Consider the following 17,780-nt stretch of genomic DNA (forward strand, 5'->3'; position numbering starts at 1 on the left):
ACACACACAGACACACACACACACACAGACACACACAGACACACACAGAGACACAGACACAGACACACACACACACACACACACTCTCCCTCCTTAGTATTTTCTGTTGTTCTCGGGATACAGTGTGTTTCCTAGCATGGCATTCATAGTCCACCAAATACGCTACCTTTACCACACTCATCTTCTAGGTACCACTACCACCACACTCCCTCCCCTGCAAGAAAAAATAAGTAGAAATGTTTATGTATGATAGAAATATCAAGTCTTCTGCACAAACCTTTCTTCTGCCTAGAAAGCCCTCCTCCTTCCTCTCCACCTGACAAACTCCTGTTTTTCATTCAGTAGCCAACTCAGATATCATCTCTTCTTTGAAGCCTTCCTTTCCCTTCAAAGGCAGAGTTAGTTCCTCTTCTGAGTTCCTTTAGTCTTTTGGATACCTCTATTATAGCACTTAGCACATGACATTTTAAAATTTTATCATATATTATCTATCTTCTTTGTGGATGGTGAATTTATTGAGAGCAAGAATTAGTTTTATTATTCTTTTGGAAAAATGAGATCCTTTTTTCCCTCAGTCCTATATCTTACTTGAGTTCACATTGATGGATGTTGATTAAATAATCTGTGGCCTGAAACCTCTCTTGGCTCCTGTGGCAATTGGAAGGGTCCTGGCCACTGCCTCTTGGTCATATGAGAGACGCAAAGCTCTGCTCCTAATTAAGTCTCCCTGGGTGGTGAGATGTATATAGATGGGATTCATCTTAGTGTTCAAAGTATTAATAGATTTGTAGAGACCCTGATTTTAAAATTTGTCATGAAACCCTACCAGTACTCCATAGATACAGAAATTTATTTTAGAAAAGGAAATGGGGAATTCGCTGATGGTTCAATGGTTAGGACTCCAACCTTCCACTGCAGGGGGCCCCAGTTCAATCCCTGGTCAGGGAACTAAGATCCTGCAAGCCAAAAAAAAAAAAAAAAAAGAAGTGGAACAAATAAAATTAGAATATGCCTAGGATGGAGGTGGGGTGGAGAGGAAAATACAGATTGTATTTTTTAAAATGATCAAAGTCAGGTATATCATAGATATAGTAACTATTAGGTCCTTTACAGTATTATTTTAAAATTTATTTACATACATTATCTCACACATTTTTATAACTACTTTATTTCTATTACATATGAGGGCTCAGAGACAGAAAAGTCAGAGAGCTTGCCCACAGAACTAATTAGTACATGGTAGAGAGGAAATTCAAATATGGGTCTGACTAATTCAGAGTGTTAAGTTCCTTTCCTCACTGGTAACTGAAACTATCAAAGTAGCTAATTAAATAATTACTACTAATTAGTACTAGTAGTATTTAATATTAATTAATACTATTTATAGGGGCTTCCCCAATAGCTCAGTTGGTAAAGAATCCACTTTCAGTGCAGGAGACCCGGGTTCAATTCCTGGGTTGGGAAAATCCGCTGGAGAAGGGATAGGCTACCCACTCCAGTATTCTTTGGCTTCCCTTGTGGCTCAGCTGGTAAAGAATCTGCCTGCAGTGCAGGAAACCTGGGTTCGATCCCTGGATTGTGAAGATCCCCTGGAGAAGGGAAAGGCTACCCACTCCAGTATTCTGGCCTAGAGAATTCCAGGGTCGCAGAGTTGGACACGACTGAGTGACTTGACTAATACTATTTATAACTGATATAGGTATTTGCTTATTTTTTTTTTTAAGACTATTCTTTTATTATTTATTTTAATTTTATCTTTTTTTTGGCTGCATGACATGTGCGATGGTTCCTTAGCCAAGGCTGGTACCTATTAGACTCCCTGCATTGGAAGCGCAGAGTTTTAACCACTGGACCACCAGGGCAGTCCCAGTACCTGCTTATTCTTAAATATAAATCCGTAAAATTACAGCATTTATTTTCTAATTGAACCTACTATATGCAGCAGATTTGTTCCCTGCCCTCATGGGGCTAAGGGTGTGGGAGAGACACGTTAAACAAATCATTAATAAAATAGAACTGGGACGGATGCTAGGGCTCTGTGGAAGAAGAGGGATCCAGAATTTAGTTGGAGGTAGGTGGGTCGCTCAGGGAGGGCTTTGTTGAAGAGATGGCATTTAAACTGACACCTGAATGAGGAGTGGAAGTTAGCAAGTCAAAGAGTGAATGAAAAGCCATTACAGGCAGAAGGGCCTCATTGTTTTCAATCATCTTACCAGGAGAGCCCTTTTCATAGATGAGGTTTTATGTTCATCCACAGTGTATGAATAGATAAAAGGGACCACTCCTCGAATTGAAGAAGTGGGAATGGTGTGCTCACTTCAGGTGTTCACCACATGCCCAGTGGTAAGGGACTCTTATTGTAGTTCCATAGAAACTCAGAGCACAGTTTAAAAACCACAGATCTAGTCCAGCTTCCTCTTTTTACAAATGGGGAGATGATTTTGGCCATTTTAAAGGATTTGTCACAGGCTTCTTTATCAGTAATGGAAGATTTGAGACTCAAATCCAAAACTGACTGTGTGAATTGCTCTTTGTGCAACACTATGCTTCCTGTCTGCGTGTCCCCTTTTGGTAGTCATGGGATGGGAGTCTCTTGTCCTGAATTTGAGCTGCACAGCACTGACCACCAACTCTCTGAAACTGTGTTTCTTAGCACTCACTATCTGTGTCCTGAGAGAGGCAACAAGTAAACCTGGGAATCGTATAGGGTGCCAGGTGCTGTGTTTGATAGGATCTGTTTGTTGATAGACATACTGATCTTATGGGAGCTTGGGGCAGTGGGGCAGCCTGGGATAGTCAAGGAGCCTTCTGGGGTCTAGACCTAAAGGACATGGAGTCTTGAGAAATTATTAGGAGAGGAAGAATTAATTGTAAGATGTTCCAAGTGAGAAAGAAAGATGAGAGGATGGTCACTAGAGGGAGAGAGCAGGAAGAAGAGGGGAAGCATTTTGTTATTTGTTTTTTATTTTAAGATGGGGGGATACTGGAAAATTTTTATAAGCCTAAGGGAAGAAGCCTCTGGGAAAGAAGGGAAAGAAGTAAAGTGTGGAGGTGGAATGGGTTGGAAAACAGACTAGTTCCAGTCTCAGTCCAGCCAGAGAACTGCCCTGGCAGGCACTCCCGGCCTTTGCAAGAGGGCTCTTTAAAACCACCACAGCAGTTTTGATGTAGCTGTAGGGCTTTCGAGCTCATGCTGGATTCCAGCAGCTCCAGACCTGCTATATATGGTGAGCCCTGGCCATGTGCACGTCCTCTCTCTGCCTCCCCAGCCAGAGTCACTCTGTTCAAACACCCACGCATGTAGCTTTTTGCCCAAAGGAAAGGCCTAGGCAGCATCATTTTACCAACATTGCATAATCTCCGCACATTGGTACCCGCTACCCAGGAGCTTGTTCTTTACAGTGGATCTGACAGGCAGGCCGCAGGCCAGTTGTAGCTCTTAGAGGAGGTTCTCTGTCAGGTGAGATGGCTTCAGGAAATGCCTCGCCCCACTTGTCTGTCTGCCCACAGACTGTCGTCTGGCCCCCATGCTCCCCACGTAAAAGGTAGGCTTGGTGGGGAGGGAATTTAGGAAACCAGGTGGAGATAGCCATGCACACAGCCCCAGGAAAGGGCCAGCGTGCCAGCTCGCTAATAAATAAACTCATTCATTAGTGCACTGCGGAGGCTTGAGTGTGGCCATGTAAGCCCTGTTTTCTTGGCCTCGACTGGTGGCGGAGTCGGGGAGACAGGCTACGTGAAAGTCCCTTTGGGATTCCTTCCTAGCAGCCAGAGTGACAAACCCGCCCAGGTGCCCACTAATCTTCATTGAATTCAAAATCAGATCCTCTTTAAGCAGCTTATAAACTACCATGAGGGAGAAACAAGGCTAAAACACAACCAGCATTGTCAGGAGGCCCAAACAGAGCAAGCAAGACAGGATGCTGGAGCTGCCAGGACATGGCAGGAGGTCAGCGTCAGGAATAACAAGAATTCTTCCCTCCCAGATTAGGCAGAGGAGGAAAGTGTGGCGAGGAAACCCTCCTTCCTTTGAACTCTCCAGGCAGTGCTGTTGTCTTCCTCTGGGTCTGATCTGGCAGGAGGGGGCCCTTGGAGCTATGCTGTCCCAGGCTGCGGGAGCAGTCAGCACTGACACTGCCCTGGGAGGCACTGTGGCTGGAGGGAGCGACAGAGAGCTCAGGCCTCACTCCAGCTCCCCTCTCCTCCACTGAGCAACCTTAAGTTTCACCTCCTCAGAGTGTCAGTTTTCTTTCCTAGGAGATGGGGACAGTTATACTAGGTAGATGGCCAGTTATACTAGGTACATTGTGAGACAGTGAATGCAAAGGTATCTTACAGTGACAAGTCTCAGAGGACTTAATAAATGGTAATAATCATCATTAATCTTTGCCATAAGGCAAAATTTACATCTTAGCTCTTTATATTTTGAGACTCACTACTGAGTGAGGTCCACCCCACCACTCCATCTTTTTGACTTAGTGAACAAACAACAACCCATCTTTTAGAGATATTAGAGAACCATCAGACTAGGGTTTGAACCCTTTTTTTTTTTTCCTTTGCTTTGCTAGCTGGGTTATTTGCTTTCCTTATATGTAAAAGAGATCAGTATTATTTATGAGGCACTGGAATCACTGAGAGACAAGGATAGTACTGTGAAGCTTAAAACCTCAATAATAAATTATGGGTTTAAGAACATCATCAAACTTGGGAGGGGCAACTGGAATTGCTCCTAAACAGAGAGTAGTTTATGCATAGATTAAGTCTTTACTCAGAGTTAGGTACTTTGTAAATACTTGTTGAATGAATGATTAAATTATTTAATACAGGAATATAAAGATTACGAAATTGTTTCTTTTTAAAAAGATTTTTTTTTTAAAGAATTTTTTAAAAAGACTATTTTTGGGGGCAGTTTTAGATTTGAGCGAAATACTGTCACTTTTTAAAGTGTCTATTGCATTCTTAAGGGCAATTTTTACTATGTTTTAGCGTTGAAGTCTCCCCTCCCCCTCTAGAACGGCTCTGAAATTATGACATTTAATCAGTAGCAAAATGTAATTTGACCTCTCAACATTTAAGCTTTATTATGAGGAATGCATCCATGATATAAATTGAAGTAAAGCTGTCCTGATCTTTTATTTAAACCTACTATTCTCAATTGTGGAATAGTTGACTTAATGACTCGAACATTACTGTTGTATAGGCAGAGCCTGTGACGTGTTGGCTTTGTTTGGTAGTGGGTACCATGACCATCAGATCTTTTTTTGTTCTTGTTTACCATTTTGAACTTATTTTACTTATTTTCTTCTTACCTTCCAACATACTTTAACCTCTTTAATCATTCAGGAGGTCCTGATAACTGTATTTTGCTAGGCTGTCTTTTAACTTGCACTGGATAGCTATACCTTCCTTGTTGAACTGCTGTTGTGTTTGTTCTGAATACATTTTTAGGTTCTTTTAGGCTGCCAGGAGTTCCTGTTTGCGTTGTAGGTATGTTTGCCTCGGGTTAGCGGAGAAGACGATGGCACCTCACTCCAGTACTCTAGCCTGGATAATCCCATGGATGGAGGAGCCTGGTAGGCTGCAGTCCATGGGGTCGCTAGAGTCGGACACGACTGAGCGACTTCACTTTCACTTTTCACTTTCATGCATTGGAGAAGGAAATGGCAACCCACTCCAGTGTTCCTGCCTGGAGAATCCCAGGGACGGGGGAGCCTGGTGGGCTGCCGTCTATGGGGTCGCACAGAGTCGGACACGACTGAAGCGACTTAGCAGCAGCAGCAGCAGCAGCCAGTCTTTCTCCTTCTGGTGTTTTATTTCTAATATGATGCTAGTTTTGAAACTTAAATTATTGCCCTTGTGAGGATTAAATGAAAAACAGAGGAAATGGATTCTGGAAGGTTTGTTCTACTCATTAAAGAGGCAGAAAAACAGTGTAACTCTGGGATCAGATAATCAGGGTTCAGATCTTAGTTTTGACAATTAGTTTTGTAACTCTGGGCAAGTTACTTTTCTCTAAGACTCAGTTTCCTCAGCTATTAAGTGGGGACAGAAGAATACCAGTCTCTTATTACAGTTGTTACAAGGATTAAATGAAATAATGTATCTGAATCACTTAGCACGGTGCATGGCGTATGCTGATGTTAGCTCTCTTAATTATAGCATTTGTCCATTTTTGCCATTAAAGGATTTTTTTTTTTTTTTGCTTTCTTCCTATTTCTTAGTCATATTAGAATAGGAAAAAGTTGCCAATAAACTGAATTCAGCCTAGATCAGATGTTAGCCTGATAATTGCTGAGTAAATGACCACAGCACTATTATCCTAATGAGTTTCATTGGGATAACTGTAGCGTCTATGGATGAAACAGAGTTGGAGTTGAGATATCTTCACCTCTATCCTTCTGTAACAGATTGTTTTTTCAATATAAGAAAAGTATGTATAGAATGCTATCACTATGGAAAATGGAGAGAAAAGGGAAGCTACTGTTTATGTAAAAAGAGTACATATACACATAACCTTGTGTGTGTATAGATTACAGCTGGAAGGTTTCTTAAGATGCTAACTTTGGTTGCCTTAGTTGGAAAGGAACTTGGTGGTTAGGAGATGTAGGTTGGGACGTAACTTATGTTTGTTTGTTTTTAACATGTGCATGTATTATCTATTCAAAACAGTTACTAAACAAAGAAAGGAATAGATTGAATGTGTAAGCTTCAAGGTTAAGTGTCCTAAGAATTGACCTTCATCTTGGTCTGGACATTCCAGGCAGCTGACTTGTCTAAGTTGTGGGCCCCAGCCTTCAACTGTGCTTTTTCCTTGAAGAGGACAAACACACAAGTTCTTCATAACAAGACAACTTTTCTGTCCTTAACTATCTAGAGAATTTGATTCACAAATTTGGGGCAAAAATAAGTTGCACCTTTAGTTAGCTGAATTTGGTGATGGTGGATGAATGGACAGCCCTGTGGATTAGAATCTTATTTTCCCAGTAGAACTCGTGGTTATCTTCAGCACATTTCCTGTTGATGAGAAGACTGCTTGTTTTATTTTTGTAATTATACGTGCTGAAATTTACTGTAGAACTTTATATTTGATAGTGTTTTCAAATTGTCCTCAATTGTCTGCTGAACTAATTAGGTTCAGTGTTTTAGGAGTAATTAGAATTTGCCCTTCTTCCATTTACCATGCTTGAATCTATATTTTTTAAACTCTTAGTTACCAGCAAAATTAGGTGGAGGTGGCAGCAAACTTTGCTGTTGCCTTTCTCTCAAAAGGCAGAGATACATTTGGCTGAAATTTCTACATCAGACTGTTGTGAATACCATAGTTCTCCTGAAGTAAACATTCTTGTCATTTTCCAGGCTTGGAAAGAAAGGGTTTCCAGATGGGAAGAAAGGGTTAACTTTTGAGAGACTCATCTGTTCTTAAAGCCAAGGTGCTAATCTTACTATGCCCCTTCTTCCTGAAAAACACTCAGTGGCTCTCCTTTGTCTACTTGGTAAAGCCCAGACTGTTTAGCCTGACATTTCAAAGCCCTTCATGACCTTTCTGGCATATTTTTCTGTTTACTATACTTGTCCTTCCACAAAATTTAGGTATTGTTTCCCTACAAGTGCTGAGCTTTCCATGGCCCTGATTTTGCTCATAATGTTCCACCTGCTAGAAATGATCTTATTAATCTTTTACCTGTCCAACTTCAGCTCACCTTTCCAAGCCCCCAGGTGCAGTTTCATTTTCTTTTTTTTTTTTTTTCCACTTTTTATTTTGTATTGGGATATAGCTGATTAACAATGTTGTGATAGTTTCAGGTGAACAGCAAAGGGACTCAGCCATACCTATACATGTATCCATTCCCCCCCCAGCCTCCCCTCCCATTCAGGCTGCCACATAACATTGAGCAGAGTTCCATGTACTATACAGTAGGTCCTTGTTGATTATCCATTTTAAATATAGCAGTGTGTACATGTCCATCCCATACTCCCTAACTATCCCTTCTCTCCATCTCTCCCCCCAGCAACCATAAGTTCCTTCTCTAAGTCTGTGAGTCTCTTTCTGTTGTGTAAGTTCATTTGTATCATCTTTTTAGATTCTACATATAAGGAATGCCATACAGTGTTTCTCTTCCTCTAACTGACTTCAGTTAGTATGACGGTCTCTAGGTCCATCCCTGTTGGTGCAAATGGCATTATTTCACTCTTTTTAATGGTTGAGTAATATTCCATATACACCACATCTTCTTTAACCATTCCTTTGTCAGTGGACATTTAGGTTGCTTCTGTGTCTTGGCTATTGTAAACAGTGCTACAATGAATATACAGTGTTTCATTTTCCATGATGTTTTCTCTGACCCCACTCAGCCAAAAGTAATCCTCTCACAGCCCATGGCACTTTGTGTTCCTTTTGGGACACTTACTAAGTTCTCTCTTAGAGCTCTTGGTCCTTGGAAGCTGGGCTCTTGTTAACCATCACTTTAATCTCCACACAGTAGAAACTCAGTTTATGTTCACTGAGTGAATTAAATGTCAGCCAGCATCTTGAAAGCATCTTTAATTTGCTTTACTTTTTCAACCCAGATAACCATTTGACTGTTATCTGTAAAGGCTATAGAACAAACTGCTCTGGAATAAAAAACACTTCACTCCGTGTTGATACAGTTAGTAAGTTTATGATCTGAGAAAATCTGTGCCTTTTAAACCTCAGAGGGCAGGTGTATTAACAAACTACAGAATTTTCATATAAATGAATTCCATTACCTCACTATTGCTGTTGATGAATTGGCCTCTGACAACACTTAAGCATCAAAACGCACAGCGTCTTTTCAGGTGGAGAGGCTGACATGAGAGATTTGGTTAACTTTAAGAAAAATCTTATGAAAAAAGGACTGTTGAACTTTCCCTGGTTTGTTTCTGCCTTGGAATATACTCTATATCATATAAAGTGGCCACATCTTTTTCCGTGACCTGTTTCTATTGTCACAAAATGTTACTTTTTATGCGCTTAACAGGGTCCTGAGGTTATAAATTTAGAATCACAGCATCAGCAAATCCCAAGGTCGCAAGGGACTTTAAAGATCATGTAGTCAGCCTTCTGTCAGATAGATAGCCAAGTTGCGAATTCTCTACTTTTTGAGGTCATCCGTTCTGTTATTTGAATCTTCAGAAACTCTCCTGTTAGAAAGTTTTTACTTCCAGCATTCAATGTTGAGTAATTCTTTCTCCTTCTGTGACCTACCCATGGGTTCTGATTCTACCTTTTGGACAGTCTAATCACTTTTCTGAATGTTTAAGGCAACTGTCCTGTTTTTCTCCAGGTGAAATACCTTCTGATCTTTCTTTGCTTCCTTTTGTCTCTTAAAATATAATGTTCAGAACTGTAGACATATTCCAAGTGGAGTCTGACCTCTGCTGAACAGAACAAAAATCTCACTTTGTACATAAAGATATTATATTTGCATTACTGTATCTAAAAATCACATTAATTGCAGCGGGCAACCTTATCCTCTTGACTTCCCTTGAATGTATACTGTCATCATAAGCCTGTAAGCCTTTCTCATACCCAGATAGGAGTGACACACCTATCCTGTACCTCTACAGCTGTTTTTTTAGGCCCAAGTGCAGGATCTTAGATTTATCCCTATTAGAGTCAACCCACTGAAGGAGTCTTATTAAGTACTTTTGGTTCATGCTTAGGTCATCTGACATATTAGTCTTCCTGCCCCACTTCTTGCAATCTACAAATCTGATCCTCCATCCATGGGATTTTCCAGGCAAAAGTACTGGAGTGGGGTGCCATTGCCCTATCCACACTATTGCTAGTAGGTTTAAATGGGCATTAATTGTGTATGGAGATAGGATTGTCAGTTTAGATCAAATACTCCATAATTGTAATAGAAATTGTCTTTTAGGTGAGTAGTCTTATTGTAGCTGCTTAGTTATGTTTAACAAGAGATAATAGAACTATATATGGTCATAAGAGTGAGATTAGGAACTAGCTTGGAAAGTTAGTGACCCTGCTTATATTCTTATATATGATTAAATATAATATTACATTTATTAATTAATAAAACATAATTCTTACATTCTTGGGGCTTCCCTGGTGTCTCAGACAGTAAAGAATCTGCCTGCAATGTGGGAGACCCAGGTTCGATTCCTGGGTCAGGAAGATCCATTGGAGAGGGGCATAGCAACCCACTGCAGTGTTCTTGCCTAGAGAATTCCATGGACAGAGGAGCCTGGTGGGCCACAGTCCATGGGGTCAGAAAGAGTTGGACATGACTGAGCTACTGACACTTTCTTTCTTCTATTCTCATGTAAGGTATTAAGCAGAGAACATTCTGGACTGATTAGAGGCAATGTGGTATAGGGAAAAGAGCCCTAAACTTGGCCCTGAAATGTTTTATTCATTTATTTATTCAGCAAATATATATTGTGTGCATACTATACTTAAGCCTTAGATATACAGTGATTTCGGAGAAGGCAACGGCAATCCACTCCAGTACTCTTGCCTGGATAATCCCATGGATGGAGGAGCCTAGTAGGCTGCAGTCCATGGGGTCGCTAGAGTCGGACACGACTGAGCGACTTCACTTTCACTTTTCACTTTCATGCATTGGAGGAGGAAATGGCAACCCAGTCCAGTGTTCTTGCCTGGAGAATCCCAGGGACGGGGGACCCTGGTGGGCTGCCGTCTATGGGGTCGCACAGAGTCGGACACGACTGAAGCGACTTAGCAGTAGCAGCAGCAGCATACACTGATTTAAAAAAAAACAACAACTGAGACTTCGTGTTTGCCATCAATGGACTGTACATTCAAATGGGGAAACAATTTGATAATTATACAGATGAAATCATAATACTTTCTGTGATCTATCTTCTAGACAGGTACTCTCCAACAGAAATATAATACAGGTCACATACTCAATTTAAAAGTTTCTAGTAGCTCCATTTTAAAAAGTGAAAAGAAAAAAATGAAACTAATTTTAATAATGGGTTTTCTTTAACTCAGTATACCTGATAATATTTCAACATGTAAGTAATATAAAAAATTTGAAATATTTATATTCTTTTTTCTTAAACTAAATCATTGACATCTTAAACTTATACCACATCTCAGTTTGAACTAGCCTGTTTATAGTGCTCAATAGCCATGTGTAGCTAGTGGCCTTCATATTGGACAGCAAAATACTATCCCCACCTTTATAGACTGCTCTATGGTATTGGGAAAATCACTTTCCTTATTTAGAACTCCTGTTTTCATCAGTAAAATGATTAAGACTTATCTTTAAACAGCTAAAAGTGGTCCTTTTCATGTATGAGGGAGTCATCCAAGGTGTTGTAATAATCTATGTCTTCATGAGTGGTACTTACATGGGTATATATGTAAAGATTCATCAAGCTGTATACTTGAGATACCTGTACTTTTCAGTATCCATGTTATCGCTCAATAAAAGGTTTTTTTAAAAAATCACTTCTAATTATTTTGATTCTGTGCCCTTCAATAAAATTTCTCAGATGAACTGATCTTCAGTGGAAACATGTGACATGAAAAATGCCAACAGCCAGTGACTCTTTATGTCTTCTTCCCACCCAGGATGTGTCTAGTCCGAATGAAGCAGGAAGGCCGGAGTGGGAAATACATGTGTCGTATCATAGTTCATTTTATGTGGGAGGATGTTGAGCAGCGTGGCAGAATCATGGGGGTAAGTGACTACTATCAGATGCTGGTCTTGGAAAACTCCATTGAGCGATTGCCTGACTTGAGTTGAAGTTCTGATGTCAAGTGGTAATTCAACTCAACTCACTTTTGCCTCTGTGGATTCTGACAAGCTCCGGATACTTTCTGTGTTTGCACACGTTATCATGGTTTGTCAGTGTGAGGACATCCTGTGTTCAGAGATGGGATTATTAAAAAGCAAATCATGGTGATAGGAGGGATGGATTTGGTGAATAGATGAAATCAAATAATAATCCAGTTTTAGGATACTGTACCTGTGATACCAGTTCATTGTTCAGTTCACAGTTAGTTTGGATAGAAAGATCCTGACTGGGGGCCTGCACTGTCCTTAGGAACTTAAAAACAAGCTCCTTGATCGCTGACAACCTAGAATACTTTGGCAAGGTATCTACTGAAAAGGTCCATTAGTATATTTAATAACCTGAGAAAGAACCTATAGTGTATGTATAACATAGAATATGATGACAATAGAAAGCCAGAACCAAAACATTAGAATACAATAGATTATGTAAGTACCAATCTCTTCCTTTGTGTATATTATGTATTTTGTGTATCTACACCATGTTTTAATAGATTGGAGTTCCTATGGTTTTTCCCATGTCATTGCCTCACAACTTGGGAGTATCTAAAGCTAAACCATCAGACAGGGTCATGCAATGGGGTGACCTCGTTTCTTTCATTACAGAGGAGAGTTCTGTGGTTTTGTGTGTATGTATTTTATTATATATGGTATCATTCTCGGTGCACTTACTTGCAACTTTCTTTTTTTTAAACTGAACAATGTCTTGGAGATCTTTGCATGCTGCATGGGATTTAAGTGGGAGATCTCCCTTTTTTCACTTTTATCTACTGTAATTATTTTCACACACTTCCTATGTTATTGTCTAGTGGTATCATGTGCTAAATCTATGTGTAAAACTGTAGTCTTTGAGACTAAATGATGGAAATGATGGTTTCCTTTGGAGAATTTGGATTGAGGGTATTTTCAGATTCTCTTGTCTTTGAAGGAATTGGGTATACAGAAAACACAGGAGACATGGGTTCACCTTTAGAGAGCTTCATTGACACTTTCTCTGGGAAAACAGACCATCAGCATTTCTACTCATTCTAAAAAGATGACAGTATGTTTCACAGTTTCCGCTGCTGTCATCATCATCATCCAGGGGAGTCCATATTCCCCTGTCTTTGTAAGGTACTCTTTGCTTCCTGTTTCTCACTGTCATGCCTTACTGCTGTTTAGCTGCCCAGAGTGGGATCAACAGCCTTTAAGCTATTCATCCTGCTGAGTGTTCCACATTCCTTCAAGTACTTACTAGCCAACTCTGTGGCAGTACACAGTGGACATACCGTAGTGCTGGTGGTCTCAAATCATCCCTTTTAAGGATGACCAGTGATACCCCCCTGGCCAGCTAAAGTCTCTGCTGACTGCCATGCAGTTACACAGTAGTTAGTCTGTTTTCTTATCACTGTTGACTAAACTCTTCTGGGAGTTGAACCACTGGAACCATGTGGGCCATAGCTGTCCCCAGCTTGAATAGCCTTATGAGCCATAGGTTGCTGACTCCTAGACCACAGGAACCTTTTACTCTGCCCAACTTCTACCCCCAAATGAATTTCTTTTTGGATCTACATATAAATGGGGCTTCCCTGATGGCTTAGCGGGCTAAGAATCCACCTGCAATGCCTGAAAAATCCCATGGACAGAGGAGTCACAAAGAGTCAGACACGACTGAACAACTAAGCACACATGCACACACACGTATATTTATCTCCATCACAATTTTCAGCACTTTGAACCTTCTCCCATGTTACTTTATAATATCCCTTCTACTTGACTGTATGCTTTATAAAGGCAGGAAACCTATCTTATCCACAGTTTTTTGTTTACACAGTGAACAGTGGTTGAATTAATACCTGTTGGATGAATTAATAAATTGACATTTATTCTGAAATTGTTTTAAAGCTAACTTATTTGTCAGATGGATCATACTTGGTTTGTTAGTCTTTGGTTCAGTTGTCTGTCTATGCAGTCCTGCAGGAATTAGCCTTTCCTTTTTTTCCACCCCCCATTTTATCCAACCATTTTTTGTCTGAATTGTTCCAGGTATTATGCTGTCTTAGAGAGAAGTGTGTTAGATCAGGATTTCTCAAACTTTAATGTACCTGCAGTTCACCTGGGGATCCTGTTAAAATACAGATTCTGATTCAGTAGGTTTGGGGTGAGGCCATAGAGTCTCTTTGCTTTTCTAAAAATCTTCAAGGTGATGCCAGTAGCACTGGTAGGGCAGTATGGGGAAGGAGCAAGCACACTTTGAATAGCAGGGTTTTAGATGATCCATAATGCTCCCCAAATATAGACTGTTAAATTTGTCTTCATGAGAGAATTGCCAAGCTCCAGTTCAGTTACAAAGACTATAAAAGATGATGATTGAAAAATAATGGAGACTTGAAAGAGTTGGGGAATTACTATTCTTGTATTTCCATTATAACTGATTTGCTCCTCCCTTTCCAATGTCATGCTATAAATAGACACCCTTTATACAGGCAAGACAATTATATATTAGCCAGTTCTAAGTTGTGAGTGTGATTGTGTGTGTGTAGAGGGGACCTCAGTCTTTGGTGTGTGTATGGCCTAAAGAAATGGGAAGATTAGGCTGGACAAGAATGGCATATGGCTGGAGAAAAGTAGCAGGCAGAGGGAGCCAGTCTGGCCTGGTTCTGACCCTGGCTGGCAAATCTTTTCTCCTCCCCTTACTTGAGTTTCTTGGTTTAAAAAAAAAAAAAAAACCCGGGGGGGTGGGGCAGGTGGCTGCGTGGTTTCCAAGTTTCTTTTCCAAGCTTTGAAAATCTATGATGTGAAGGTGGTAATTTGCAAATCTATTTCTGTGTTATTTGGCATCTTTAAGAAAACTCATATGAAAAGTAGAATTTATAAGACTGATCAATGTAGTGGTGATTTTTCTTCTGCCAAAGAATTCTTAGAGCCATTACATTACTTGAGTGGACTGGTGTAAGGAAGATTGAGAATGTGAATTAATGACACATTAGAAATCTGGGTCAAGAAATCCTTTGAATTAGAGGTCTAGTCTCATTTGGTGGGAAAATTTTCACTTTCCAAAAATTTGCTTTTTACCAGCTCTTTAGGAGCCCAACTATTGTGAAAAATAAGGCAGCCTCATATATCATCAGTGAAGCTGGTATATAAAAAGCAAGTGTTAAATTTGAGGTTACAAAAATCACATCAATAATTTAGAGAGTTCTCACTTTTAAAAAAACATTATTTGGGATTTAAACATATAAATTAGCTGTGGAAATAAAGTTCATTATATCACCTCATCTGGTCTTGTTTTATTTCATTAACTGGTTCTTAAAAACCTTTGTGAGCTGAGTTGCAGCTGAAGAGGTTGGAGACCATTTTTCCTTGGGCCCTTGCCTCACTCCTGAGTGTTGGTAAGAGTAGAGAGCTAAGACTTGACACAGCTGTAAAAACAGACAGCGCCTTTGGCCTCAGCGCTTTCTCCTGGTGCAGGCGGATTTCAGATGTAAATTTCACTTTCTGCCTCTCCTACTAATGAAGTAAGTTTCTTTTGCCGGGTTTGCAGCCAGGTGTGTCCAGTCTTGTGGCTAACCAGGGGCGCTTTACTTAATTTTTCCATTTGTGACATTTCAACCAAACTTAAAAAACAAACATAAAAATTAGCTCAAGGCAGTGGCTCAAAGTGTTAATGGTAACCTTAGGCTGGCTAAACGACTTCCTCTCAGTTCTGCCCTGCCAGACATCTCCACCTTGTGGCTTACAATGAGCAGGTTTCAGCTTTCCAAACTGTGGAGACAAGGTGGAGGGGGTGGGGATGGGCTTTAGTTAACTAGTTGCACATTTATCTCTACCAGTGGTCCCTGGCATGACAGTTGCCTCAGCAACATTTCTTGCTGAGGACAAGAAACATTGCTGAGGACTGTTGCCTCAGGTGATTTCTTGCTAGCAGCCTTCTGGGATTAGGATGAACCTCCTGTGACCACACTCTCCTGCTCCTTGCTCTAGCAGAGCTGCTTGATGGGGGATGGTGTAGAGGGCCTAGAAGGAGGTAGAGGAGCTGTGGGCTGAACTGGACTCCTTTATAAAATTCTACTTTGCTTTTCAGAACCAGCATTTTGCTTTGCAAGGTCCTCTGTGGTCATACTCCAGACTACCTTTCCAAACTCATTTCCCCTAGCTCTTCTTGAGCCTTAAATATGAGAAACCTCTAGCACGTGTGCCTGGCACACAGTAAGCACGCAGTGAACATCACATTCCGTCGTTGCTGCACATACTTTTCACTGCAGCCAAGCTGAATGTCTTGCTCTTCCTGTGTTTTGTCTTTGCTCACGCGGTATGAGGATACTAGATTGCCCTAACACGCCAGCCTCAATTCCTCCACATCCCTCCACTTCAAATTGGAAGCCAATCATGGTTTCCCCTAGCTGTAATTTACCTATACCCTTCATTGGAAAAGACCCTGATGCTGGGAAAGGTTGAGGGCAGGAAGAGAAGGGAGCGACTGAGGACAAGATGGTTGGATGGCATCACCAACTCAATGGACATGGGTTTGAGCAGACTCTGGGAGATGGTGAAGGATAGGGAAGCTTCGAGTGCTGCACCCCATGGCGTCGCAAAGAGTCGGATACGACTGAACAACAACATACCCTTCTTCTGGCTCTTAACTGCTTCTGCTTTGCATCACTGTCATTCGTGTATATTGACCACCTTCTGGGTGAATTCCTGGGGGGTGGGATCACATGTATCCTTTGTACTCTCCAAAGTGCTAGTCATTGCTCCTTGGCTGAATGTATGCCTTCTTCTGATGGAAAGAGACGGTTCTGAAAGCCCATTATAAATGTTGGAAAAAGTGGAGTGGGGAGGTATCCTTTTTATTCTGAGAATATTTATTTACTCATTAGTCTTAAATGTGGGAAGAGAAAGAAATAAGAAGTTATCTCCATTCTCAGTTTTCCTTTTTCTTTGTTTATGCTTTCTCAATCTTCTAGTGGAATTATTTGATTAAAAAAAAAAAACAATTTATGCACAAAGTACTTTATGTCTCTAAACCAGCAAAGGTTTTGAGTCTATAGAAGGTAATAGAATTAGTTATACTTCAGTTTTTCTGGAAATTTCCTTCCAGGCTTCTTTCTATATTTCCATTGCCATGTCCTCCCTCCCCCCCACAAAAATCTTCATTCAAACTCCTCTGTTTTACCATGAGGTAAAAAAGTTTGTTATACTTTGCATCTCTAGGTCAGAGTTAAAGCTCAGTGCCAAAGGTATTGTTTAAAAGGCAAGGAGCACTTTAAAGATATAGTTTTTTTGTGGCCAATAATATGAATGGTTGAGTGTAAATACAGAGCAGTCCCCTGGGCTCAAAGCATTGAAAATAAGAATACATGTTTGTTTTCCAGTATCAATCATTCTTTTGAATGTTTTCTAAATGTCCTGAGCAGTTGGAATGGATACTTAGTTATTAGGGGAGGGAAGGCTAAATTCTTAGAAGGCAGAGCAATTCTATTTTGGAATTAGCTCACGAGTTTAAGCAGGGACCAACTGAAGATGTACCTCTAGTGGGTAAGTTCCTTTCTCGACACAGGTTTCTTATCCTTAGGCCTTAATAGGTAGCAAGAGTACCTTAGGTGTGTTTTTTAACATTTATTTGGCCTCACTGGGTCTTAGTTGCAACATGTAGGATCTAGCTCCCTGATCAGAGGTTGAAAGCGAGACCCCTGTTTTGGGAGTGCAGAGTCTTAGCCGCTGGACCACCAGGGACGTGCCTTTAGGTAGTTCTCTAACTGATCGGATGCGTGGGTGTATACGCCCAGGATGCTTGTCTATTGGCTCAGGTACCTGACCTTCTGAGTGACATACTGGATTCATTCCACTTCAGGGAGGGCCCTTGAAAGAAGTTATAAACCTTTCTGTATTTGAAATTATAAATGGTGAGTTTCCTGAGGTCTAATTCCTACTTGTTTGTCTTTGTATTTCTACAGTGCCTCGACGGAGCTTTGTCTTTAGTAGGCATTCAGT

The 17,780-nt window shown here is 40.6% G+C and overlaps 1 protein-coding gene across 1 annotated transcript in view; it reads left to right on the forward strand.

Moving 5' to 3' along the window:
- The window catches only part of LOC120868672 (ubiquinol-cytochrome-c reductase complex assembly factor 1), a 100,635-nt gene that overhangs the window by 41,773 nt on the left and 41,082 nt on the right, over positions 1-17,780 (forward strand). Inside the window, exon 7 of the mRNA XM_040247462.1 lies at positions 11,585-11,693. Within this exon, the coding sequence (XP_040103396.1) occupies positions 11,585-11,693 (109 nt within the window). The remainder of the gene's footprint in view (positions 1-11,584; positions 11,694-17,780) is intronic.

This window comes from Oryx dammah, unplaced genomic scaffold (genome assembly GCF_014754425.2).
Source record: "Oryx dammah isolate SB20612 unplaced genomic scaffold, SCBI_Odam_1.1 HiC_scaffold_10, whole genome shotgun sequence".
Classification (NCBI taxonomy): Eukaryota; Metazoa; Chordata; class Mammalia; order Artiodactyla; family Bovidae; genus Oryx; species Oryx dammah.